Source organism: Psittacula echo (assembly GCF_963264785.1).
Source record: "Psittacula echo genome assembly, chromosome: 24".
Lineage (NCBI taxonomy): Eukaryota > Metazoa > Chordata > Aves > Psittaciformes > Psittacidae > Psittacula > Psittacula echo.
In genome coordinates this window covers 1,455,244-1,466,599 of record NC_137759.1, presented here as the reverse complement: position 1 = coordinate 1,466,599, position 11,356 = coordinate 1,455,244, and the positions used below count along the sequence as shown (strand labels likewise).

Below are 11,356 nucleotides of genomic sequence, written 5' to 3'. Positions count from 1 at the left end.
TTCTTCTGAAATAGAGCTCAGCTCCAAGGAAGGTGTGTTTGGTTTCACTGGTCCCTGGGCTGTGGAAGGAGGAGGGTGGCATTTGGGAGAAAGGAAGCTGAGCAGGAGTTCCTTGTGTTCTCTGCTTTACTGCCCTCTCACGCTCCTCTCCTGTGGCTGTGCCCCACAAGCTGGAGCTGGGCATGGATCCTCCGTGCTGGCAGTGCCTGTGTGATGGGTGAGTCAGCTCTCCCGAGGCCATCCCAGACCAGTCCCAGGCAGTGAGAACCTGAGTCAAGGCACTGCACATCCCAGTGGGACTCCCTGCGAGTGGGGGAGCGGCAGACACAAACTGCTCTTACGCTATTGACGCCTCTGCTTGTCCCTTATGCATTGAAATGTCCTCAAAGCAGAGCCTGGCATCGCTGGGGAGCTGCACCTCAGCCTCCAGCAAAGGCAGCTGGGGAGGGGAGCGCAGGAAGGCGTGCAACACGTCCCACATAGGAGGCATCTGGAGCCGACCTTCCACTGCCATCCTGCGGGACGCGCTCCTGGTTTCAGTGTGTTGGGAACACTGACTCCATTTAAAGGATGCCATGGATAAACCAGACCAACCAGGCCATGGAAGAGCTCAGGAAACCCCGGGGTGTGCACACAGGGAGCCTGTGGGAGCGGTCCTGCGGTCCTACCCCCCCCCCCGGTCCATCTCCTGATGGTAAAACCAGCACTGAGAGTGGTGCTGAGCTCAGACAGGGGAGGGTGTCTGAGTGCCAACGAGGCAGGGCTTGGGCAGGATCCTGCTCTGGAGCCTCCTCTTGCTATCCCAAGGTGTAACCCCCTGGAAGGGGAGCTTCTGTCTGCGGGGGGAAGTGTTACACCCAGGCACCTGCGGTGCAATCAGCAGTGCAGGAGCAGAGCATTGAAGGTGCTGAGCTGCCCATTCAGTGCACACCAAGGTGCTGCCAGCCCAGGGGACTTTGCCACTGGAGCTGGCCTGGCCCTGCCAGGGTGCTCAGGGCTGTTCCCTGCGCTCTCTGCACCCTGAGGCCGGCGGTGCTTTGCCTGCGTTGGCATCAGCTCATCATGGTCCTGGCTGCGCTCCTTTGCTCTTCCATTGTCAGGAGCCAGGAACAGAGGCAATTCTCCTTCACGCTCTGCCCCACAAGGCCCAGGTGCAATTCTTTCCCTTGCCAGAATAAGCTGAAAAGTGGCTTTTTGGTGAGATCTGTCCTGTGCTGAGCATTTGTCCCAAGTCTCTTACAGAGGCATGGCCGTGGCTGGGCAGTGTGATGGATGGCTCCAGGAGGCACTTCCCCTTGCAGGCTTCCCCTCATCTAAACTAATGAAAACCAATTCATCACCAGCTCTTTCCACAGCTGCCCTAAACCTGCAGTTAGCAATGAGACCGCGCAGCAGCAAAGCACTAATTCCACTGCCCCACTCCAGTGAGCCTTTCAAAAGGGCTTCAGCTGTGTTCCAGCACAGCAGCACTCCAACGCATCCCCACCGGGAGCTTTCCAACCCCCCTCCTTCCCTGCATGCTTCTCTTGCTTCAAAAGGAGAAACCCCTGCGTCGCAGAGGCCAGCGCTGAGTGGCAAGGCTGCAGTTTGCTTCAGTCTCGCAGTAACAGTTATTGTCAGCAGCTAAATAGCAGCAGCTTCCTTGCTGGAGGAGAAACACTGATTGCAGGTGCTTTGAGAGACCTAATTCTTGTGGCAAATTAGGATCTTAATTATTCATAGAAACCCAGACAGAACATTAATAAGGAGAACACAGGGAAATGGCTCACATGTGGGAGCAGGATGAGCAAAGCAAGAAATCTTTCAACCTTCCCTTCTTTGTACCACGTTCCAATGAACAGCAGCAAGGTGAGATGCTCTGCCCCGGCCCCAGCCCCAGGGCAAGGTCCTTCTGACCAGCTCAGCAAGAGGAAATGAAGCTGTGCTGTTACAGGACGTGCCAATAATAGAGCCTCAGAAAAGGGATGTGCCCGATGCAAACGCCATCTGCCAGATGCCAACAGAGCCTGCATGGGAACGCAGACCCCCAGCGCCGGCTCTGCCACAGCTCGCTGCAGCCTCCTCACCCCGCCAGGCTCTGGTTCCTCCTCCTGCTCCATGGAGCACACAATTACCCTCCCTGGAGGACTGCTACACTCCAATTCCTTCCATCTACAAGTGCCTGGAGAGCCAAGCGAGGAAGAGGTTAGCACAGGCCAGGCTGGTAATGCCCTAAGTGCTGAGCAGGCTTTAACCAAGAGGTAAAAATCCTTCTGTTCCCCAGAAGCCACTGCAGAGCCCTGGTAAGGTGTGCTGGGTCCTTCGGCAGCCTCACATCGAGGTTACTGAACAGAATGTCTCTGCTATCTGTGCTTTTGGGAGGACACCCTCGTGCTAAGGGGAAAGCAACCAGCACTTGGTTTTCAACCTCCAAAGGATGGAGCTTGGGGGGAACTCGTCATTACCGAGCACCATTAGTGAGAAGGAGGGGAGCTCACCCCTGGGAGGGGTTATCTTCAGTGCAGACATGGGCTGGCTCCAGTCGGCAGCACAGGCTGGGAGCGGGACCCCCCCCTGCACACACTGAGCACCACCGAAGGCAATTAGCCCTGTGCTGTGGGAAATGCCCATGAACACGGCATAAAGTCCCCAATCCCAGCGAGGTTCCCAGCTCCCTTTCCCCGAGTGATTCCTGAGGATTATCGCTACCAGAGCGTGCTGTGTGAAGGCAGCTTCTGCTCCGGGGGAAAAGAACACGAGCCCCAGCACTCATCAGCTCTGCACCGGGTCCTGCCTCCTCCGGCAGCTCCCTCCACCCTAGCAAGCAAGCAGCAGCTGGAATAATCCTGGAAATGAGACCCTTGTGTTAAGAGGAAGCGACATTCCGGACACAAGAGATGTATCAGCGCCAGCAACAGGTGATCCAAAGGGGTGACACTTGCACACTCATCAGCTCACACCATTTGCTTCCCCCTGGCTCCCTGGGCTCTGTTGAGCATCAGCCTGGGAAGGGAGAATCCAAGGGACCAAATTCCATTTCCTCGGCTGCTGCTGTCAGCTGCAGGGGTGGGAAGTTGCCAGGTGGAAAGGGCCGGAGGCTGCCACCACCGCTGTCCATGGCATCATCCCTATCCCCGTGCTGTGCAGGGAGGGGGTCTGTGGTCTGCAGCAGCAGCCAGTCCAGGGCACGCGGCGCCTTTGTGGTTCACGGGGCTTGTGTAGGCTGCCACAGGTGTGAATTGTCACCCATTACTCACGTAGCCCATCCTGCAGCCTGTGCACGTGTGACACTGCTCCAGGGAGAGCAGGGCAGCTCCTCACCCTGCTGCTGGCTTGTTTGCCCCAGGACCTGGTAGCGCAACAAGGCAGGATGCTCTACATAGCCTCTGCCTGGTGCTGCGCTAACAGGGCTGCAGATCCCAGCAGGCAGCTCACAGCTCACATTTCACTGCAGCCTTACAGAGATATGGATGTCCAGACCTTGTTAGGAGTAGATGAAAACAGTGCCTGAGCCTAGAGATTGATGGCACGAGTGCCAGCTCCCCTGTGGTCTCAGTGTGGGAGCAGCACCGCCTGTGATGTTTGGCCTTGGGAATACAAGGATGATACTGGGAAGGGCTGCGCAGAGATGAAGGGATGGGGATGAGCCACTGCCGCGGGCTGGTGCTGCGCTCACAGCTTCCCTTTGCCAAGGCAGAGCAGAGGCTGCTGCTCCTTGACAACTGCTCTCCCTCCCAGAGGTGACAGGAAGCCAAAGCGAGTCCTGCAGGATGTGTTCCCAGGAGACAGAGCTGCTGCAGGGAGTGCATTCAACAGAGCGCCCAGGGAGGTTTCCTTAGCACACAGAAGGAATCCAGGTAATTCCTTCCCTCCGTCCCATTTCTGGACTCCTGTTGCTGGCAGGGAGGATCCAGGAGTTAAGTGTCAGGGATGTCATTCCCAGCGTGCAGACACAAGCCCGGGCAGCTGCAGGCAAGCCCTACACGAGGGTGTGCCACAGCCAAGGAGCTTCAGCAGCAGGGAAGAGCTCCGGGAAGGTGAAGGTTCCGTAGCAAAACAGCCACCGGGAGCTGGGAGGAGAGCCCTGGATCCGGTGCCTGCTCAGGGCACCAGCAGAGCCACAGGCTCCAAGCCAGGCGGAGACGGGAAGGGAATCCTTCCATTCCCAGAGGATCCCACAGGTCTGTGACAATGCCTGGAAACCCCACAGTGCAACATCCTACCTGGGGCAGGTACGGAAACGTCCCCAATGGCCTTTGGCCCTGGGAACGATGGGAATTCCTCATCTGGGAATTTCAGGCAGTTTGCCACATCCCAGCTCCTGCAGCAGCCGCTTTTTCTACTTGGTCTCTCCCAGAACAGCTTCTCTGAAGGCAGAAGGGCTCAGCAGCGCTACACAAAGCTCTCTCCAGCACCTCGCAGAGAAGGCTGCTCCCAGACACGAGGGGTGATAAAAGCTTCAGGACAGGAGCCGTGATCAAAGCCCCTGTGTCACACGTGGAGGGAGACAGAGAAACCCCCGCAGGAGGAAGCAAAGGCTCCAGCCAGCCGGTTAAGGGGTGTCTGCAAGAGGGAGGGCAACAACGGCTGCCCTGGGCAGGAGGGCAGGAGCAGCCTGGCCCACGGAGGGTCTTTGTTAACCTGCAGCTGCCAGGCTTGCCCCTCACTTCAGCGTGCACGTGGCTGTGGCAGCCTTTTGTATGCACAGAGCATCAGCCTGACACAAACCTATTTGCTGCTGCAGCAGCAGCTGCCGCTGGTGACAGGGAGCGGTGCTCCAAGCAAGAGCTTCTCCTTCCCAGAGGGCACCCAGGAGGATGAAGGAACCCCGGCAGCACCACCTCCACCCTGCCTGCTGCCCATCACGTAGATGGACCCCCATGGACCCCAGCACCACTCCCTGCATGGCCTGAAGGCACCAGGAGACCCTGCAGTGCCTGGCTGCAGGAGCTTCCCCAGGGAAACACCAGCTTTCCTCGGCAAGGCCTCACTGTGCTCATGCTGCAGCCAGGCAAAGGGACTGCACGCTCCAGGAAAGGAGCTGCTCTCAGGCTGCATGAAGGGACTGAAGGATGCAACCCCCTCAGGAAGCTCAACCCTTCCCCAGCTCATCTCTTGCCATAAACCCCATGTTATCTCCACGCTGTTTGCCCACGCCAGGGCTGCTGCCCACCCCTGAGGTCCCACAGCTCCCCTCTGTGTTTGGGAAGTCAACCAGCGCTCACTTGTATTTATTTGGGCACTGAGCATAGGAACTATTTCTGTAAGCCAGAGCCAGAAATAGCAGATCCTCAGTCTCAAGTCAGGGGAAGCTCTAAATGTTAAAGGCGGCACCAAGGATCAAACCTGACATCAGAACAGGGCTGGGCTGAGCTGCTCTGAGATTGCAAGTTCTGTCTCCTTAGGGAATCACAACCGTTTCTTAGGAGAGCTCTGCCCCCTCCAGCCCAACCAAGCTCCTGTTCCAAACATGATGCAAATGACACAGGGAAACCTACCCAGCAGAGCAGAAAAAGGGCCTCAAAGATGCTCTGCAGGAGGGAGCCAGACTGAGAGAGCTCATTTTGTCGCAGTATTTTTAGATACTGGCTCAGAGGAGAATCTGTTGACACAAACACTGTGAGCAGCAAGCACCAGCCCTTGGAAGGGAAAGAGCTGGGACTGAATGCAGGGGAAGAGACAGAGGAGCTTTATTTCCCTGCACATCACCAAGAGCTCAGGTCTGGCCTCACCTCTGGCGGAGGAAGGAAACAGGCTCTTGACAGACACTTCCAGGAGACAGAGCCAGCCTGCCAGGGAGGCCTTGTGCAGGAAGGGGAACCAATGAGCTGGTTTATGGAAGCTTCTCTTCTCCCCTCTCCCACCTTCCCACCAACGTCAGGTCAGAAGTGTCCACATTAAAACACATTAGGTCCCAGCATTCCCAAAGCAGCAGCAACATCAGGGCAGTCCAAGCCAAGCAAGTCAGGCCGAGGGCTGTTCTTCCTCTTCCTTCACGTGCCTGTTCCGCCTCTCCATCTTCTTCTGCAGTTTCCTCTTCAGCTGCAGCTGCTTCCTCTTCTGCAGGACCTGCTGCACCTTCTCACGGCACTGCTTGTTCTTCTTCTTGATCTTGGCTAGCTCTGCCTTCCTTTTGGCCTCCAGATCTGGATCCTGCAATGGCAAATGCCAGGACACAGTGACATACCCAGGGTCAGTGGCTCTCTTAGAAGAGAGCCTTTTTTGCCTCTCCTAGAAGCCCATGACCAAGTAGGCTGCACAAGTCAGACATGACTCCAGTGCACTTCTTAGTATCAGTCACCTTTTAAGATAAAGCTTCACCACCCTGAAGGGGAGTGAGGCAGAGACAGCACAGCAGTGAGTGAGGCACTCCCATTGATAGCAGCATCCCAGCTACTGATCACAGCAGTTTATCCAGCAGCAACTCTCACCTTCCCCTCAAGGATCATTTGTTTCCGCTTATTTATCTCTTTCTTCTCATCAAAATCCATTCCCTCCAGTTCCTGTCAAAGCACAGATACAGGAGGGCAATCAGTAACCAAGCACCAAACCTGTCATGGAGCTGTACAGGGTGAGCAGCACCTTCCTGGTGTGTACACATCTGGCAGCCCCCAGAGCACCAGCCTCAACACTCAGCAGCACAAAAATGCTGCAAGAATGTACAATAATAGACCAAACTTAGGGAAAATCACTAGAACAACCCCCCACGTGCACACAGCCAAGTGCTTCCACTCGAACAATGAACAGCAACTCTTAGTTATGTGCTCAAGAGCAAAGCTGCACAGCCAGAGCCACACGTTAGGCTGTGATGAACCTCCCAGCTGCCCAAGTTCTCCAGTCCTCTGAACACAGGGGCTTCACGTTTGCACACTTACTATTTCACATTCCCTCCTGGTGACGTTCACCTGGGTGAGGATGTCAAGCACAAGCTTCTCCTCCACAGAGAACTCCTGCAGCTTCAGCTCTGAATCAGGGTGAGACATTCACAGAGCAGGGTTGGGTACAAAATCTCAACTGGTCAAAACCCCACTCAGCTCACTGATTAGTGGTGGGATTGTTGACACGCACTGTGATCACTCCTTCAGCCTTACAACAAAGATCAAATCCTCCCCTCTGCCTACAATTCCCCATAGCACAAGGTGCTGCATTTATTAGGTCTCCTTCCTCAAAAACTACGAAGCCTGAAGCTATGCAAAGCATGGGTCCTTTCTGTCCACATCAGCACTCACAGTAGCAAGGGAGTAAGGAAGAAGCTGGCTGCTTTAATAACAAGGTTACAGAGAGAGCCCAGCCACTGGTTTTCCTCCAGTAGGAATAGCAGGAAGATGAACCCATTCATGCCTGACGCACTCAAGAGCAGAATCAAAGCTGATGCTTTGCTGATGCTCCTGCTCTTTTCCAAGCCTTAGCCACACAGGGAAGGGAAACCATTCTCACACTGATGCTCTGGATCATTCTTCACAGATGAAATCAGCACTGCAAGCACCATGAGCACAAAGGAACACAGACAATCCCACATTTTAGGAGCGTTAATGGTGCTCTACTTACTGATTTCTTCCTCAATAGCATGCACGAGATGGATGTCGTACTGTGTCACCAGTGTGATGGCCATTCCTTTCCGACCTGCAGGGTGAAAACACACCGAGATGTGAATGCTGCTGAGCAGAGGGAGATGAAGCCTAGCCCATGCCAAACTCCATCATCCCCATGAGTCTGCCCTGCCACAGTCTGCTCACTGGGCACTCAGAAGGGTCTCTGCTCACTACCAGCGCAGAGCAGCCACCAGGCAGCACTGCAGCCTTAAGGCAGGATGCTGAGCCAGGTCTCAGCAGCTCTGGCACTGCCTGACCAGACTGCACTGCTACTGCACTGCCGCCTCCTCGCCCCTGCGCCAGGCTCAGCCCAGCACTGGGATCCCAGTTTCAGGCAGCAAAGGGCACTCAAGCTTTCCCTGCTCACCCGCACGCGCTGTCCGGCCAACACGGTGAATGTAGATCTTGGGCAGGCCGGGAGTGTTGTGGTTGATGACAACCTGGACTGCAGGAATGTCCAAACCTCTGCAGCACAGCAGAGGAGAACAGAAGTGGGGAAACGCCGTTTTAATACAGGCAGTTTGAATTCCTGCCCTCTGCTTTCTCCCCAAGCCCCATATTCTCATTGATGTCATCTTTACTGGCTGGTTCTAGGACAAATTCCTCACGCAGCTTTCCAAGTCACAGAACACAGCATCACCTCACAGCCCACTGTTCCCTCCTTGACCCAGAGATCACAAAAATCATTCTCCTGCTAGAACACATCCCCCCAGCTGCAGCAGAACAAGCCAGGATCAGAGCTATACTGCATGAGTGAGCTCCAAAACACAGCTCAGAGATGTTCTACAACCCCGTAAACCAAAGTGGGGGATTATAAAGCTCTCCACTTGCTAACCCCAGCCAAATCACCACAGTAGTTCTGGCACTTAAAAAGCAGGCTTAAGACCTCTGGCAACAGAGACTGTGGTTTTCCCTTACCTGGCAGCAACATCAGTGGCAATGAGAATCTTGAAGATGCTAGACTTGAACTTTGCTAAAGCTGCAAATCGCTGTCGCTGTCAAGAGAAAAGCCTGTATGAGGGACACTGTGACCCAGGAGGACTTGAACATCCCTCTCCCAGGTCTGTCCATACCCACCTGTTTCATCATGGAATGCAGAGCTACAGAAGGAAAGTTGTATTTCCTGAGCATCATGTTCAGGACCTGGCAGTCCCTTGAAGGAAAAACCAATACACGAATCAGAATGCCCCAGGGAAACAGGGAGCTGCTGGAGCAGGACAGAGCTGGGCTCCTCCAGAAGCCCTCACACAAATTACCACCACATCTGGATGCTGCAGTGCTGTGACAGAGGCAGGGAACAGGACCCCCACTCCGCACCTGCTCACCCCAGGCAGTGTGACCCATTTCCCCTTGCACTCAGGGGAATGTCACAAGCTCCAGGGCTCCATCTCAGTCACCTGAACCACCCAAAGGAAGGGAGCAGCAGCACTGGGATGCAGACAGGGCTATGTGCCCCATCCCTTTCCCAGTATCCATCAGCAGGAGGAAAAGAAGATGCAGAGAGGTAAAGCAGCTTGACCTCCTGGCATGCTACTTGTCTTGGATGGCCCTTCAGCCCCAAACTGCTTAAAGGAAAATGTGTTTCTCTACCAAACAGCCTATGGAAGCAAACACCATCCCAGCCTAACACCCGACACAGCACAGGCTTGGAATCTCAAGTAGAAATGTCTGCGTTAAGAGTGCTCACAAGGAACAAGGCCACTCACTTGCAGGTTTTAGTAAAGATAATGATGGACCAGTCCTCGTGCTCGTCCTGGAAGGTCTGGACTAAGTGGACAAGATACGCGTCCTTCACCGCCTCGGGTACCAGCAAGTACCGCTGGTCCAGCTCCTCCACTGTCCGCACCCTGGAGGGGAAGCACCAGCAGCAGCGGTGGGGCAAGTGAAGATGGAACATGAGGGACAGTGAGGAGGCAAGAAACCAGAGAGGAAACAGGGTTCTGTGTAGCGAGGGTGAACACTGACTCAGACACAGCCTCCCAGAAGAAGGGTCTGTTGGCAGCCAGGCTCTTCAGCTCCTTCAGCGTGTCAGTCAGCGTGGCACTGAACAGCAAGGTCTGTCTGCGCGCTGGAACAGCCTCCAGAATCACCTCCAGGTCTGCAGTGAAGTCAGCACAGCCCTGCTCCAGCAGCCGGTCAGCTTCATCCATAATCTAGGCAGAACCAAAACCCCCGAGCTCATGCACACGTACAGCTGAGAAGGTAAGAGTCTGAAAAGCACAAAAACCCAGCTGAAGAAGTGCCTTACCAAGAACTTGAGCTTTTTAAGGCTGAAGGTGTTGGAGCTGCGGAGGTGATCTGCCAGCCTGCCGGGCGTAGCGATGACAACGTGGGGCTTGCGGGAGAGCTCCAGAGCTTGTGCCACCATGTCTGCAAAGAGACCCACAGAGGGGACCATGGAACATGCACTCTTACTTGCAGCACTGTGTACAGTTCTGGTGTCCTCAACACAAAAAGGACATGGAACTGTTGGAACAAGTCCAGATGAGCACCACGAGGATGATCAGGGGCTGGAGCACCTCCTGTATGAAGACAGGCTGAGAAAGTTGGGGCTGTTCAGCCTGGAGAAGAGAAGCTGCGTGGAGACCTCAGAGCAGCTTCCAGTATCTGAAGGGGGCCTATAAGGATGCTGGGGATGGACTCTTCATCAGGGACTGCAGTGACAGGACAAGGGGTAACGGGTTCAAACTGAAACAGGGGAAGTTTAGATTGGATCTAAGGAAGAAATTCTTTACTGTTAAGGGTGGTGAGGCACTGGAATGGGTTGCCCAGGGAGGTTGTGAATGCTCCATCCTTGGTGGTGTTCAAGGCCAGGTTGGACAGAGCCTTGGGTGCCATGGTTTAGTGTGAGGTGTCCCTGCCCATGGCAGGGGGGTTGGAACTGGATGATCTCAAGGTTCTTTCCAACCCAAACCATTCCGTGATTCTATGATTCCCTCTGTAAAGCTGGAAAACTTCACTCTCCTCATCCCCCCCCAGCCTCTGCTGCCCTGGGTGCTGGATCACAGCCCCTCAGCACGTGTGGAAGGAGAAACTCCAGAGGACTCTGCTCGTTAACGACGAGCCCACGCCGGGGCCGGAGGGGAAGGGCAGCGGCTCCGCCCCGCGCAGCAGCACTCACCCAGGCCGCCCACCACCACGCAGTCCTTCAGGCCGAGGGGCTTCCCCAGGACGCGGAACTGCTCGGCGATCTGGTACGCCAGCTCCCTGCCGGGGAGGAGCGCGGTGAGGCGGGGCCTCCCCGGGGCTGGGTCCCGTGGGGGCCGGGTGCCTGGAGCACGTACCTGGTGGGGGTCAGCACCAGGCAGAAGATGCCGTAGGGGTCCTCGGAGAGCGCCTGCAGCACGGGCAGCACGAAGGCCGCCGTTTTCCCGCTGCCGGTCTTGGCGCAGCCCAGGCAGTCGCGGCCTGCGGGGAGGGAAGGAAGGAGCCTGTGAGCGGGCGGTGCTGGCGGCGGAGTGCGCGGGGCCGGGGTGGGTCCGGGCTCACCCTGCAGCGCGGGCGGGATGCAGGCGGCCTGCACGGGCGTGGGCCTCGTCAGCCCCACCTGCCGCGCCTGCTCCGCCAGCCACGGCGCCAGCCCCAGCGCACGGAACTCCGCCATGACACCGCCGCCACCGGCGCTGCGTCAGCGCGCACGCCCGCCGCTCATTGGCTGCTCGTCCCACTCAGCTCACCTAACTCAGAGCCGCTTCCGGCGCTCTGGTGACGTTGCAAGCTCCTGGCTTGTCTATTGGCTGGCGCGGGGATTGCCATGGAGACCGCGGCTCCCGGCAGCCTCCGCG

At 56.2% G+C, this 11,356-nt stretch overlaps 1 protein-coding gene across 7 annotated transcripts; it reads right to left on the bottom strand.

Annotated features, from left to right (window-relative positions):
- Positions 1–5,653: 5,653 nt before the first annotated feature.
- Positions 5,654–11,226, bottom strand: DDX49 (DEAD-box helicase 49). Of its 7 annotated transcripts, none has more exons than XM_080634291.1 (13): positions 11,061–11,226; positions 10,856–10,979; positions 10,693–10,778; positions 9,820–9,941; positions 9,537–9,724; positions 9,278–9,418; positions 8,649–8,724; positions 8,490–8,566; positions 7,939–8,036; positions 7,528–7,602; positions 6,855–6,943; positions 6,411–6,482; positions 5,654–6,132 (listed from the first exon to the last, which is right to left on the bottom strand). In XM_080634291.1, the coding sequence occupies exons 1-13, from the start codon at positions 11,173–11,175 to the stop codon at positions 5,944–5,946; spliced, it is 1,452 nt and encodes a 483-aa protein (XP_080490417.1). In that variant the 5' UTR covers positions 11,176–11,226; the 3' UTR covers positions 5,654–5,943. The 7 variants fall into 7 exon arrangements, 6 of the variants coding, with proteins under 6 accessions (XP_080490417.1, XP_080490416.1, XP_080490413.1 ...); XM_080634286.1 differs by adding an exon at positions 6,281–6,304 and having other exon boundaries at positions 5,994–6,132; positions 10,856–11,226; XM_080634290.1 differs by having other exon boundaries at positions 10,856–11,226.
- Positions 11,227–11,356: the final 130 nt, after the last annotated feature.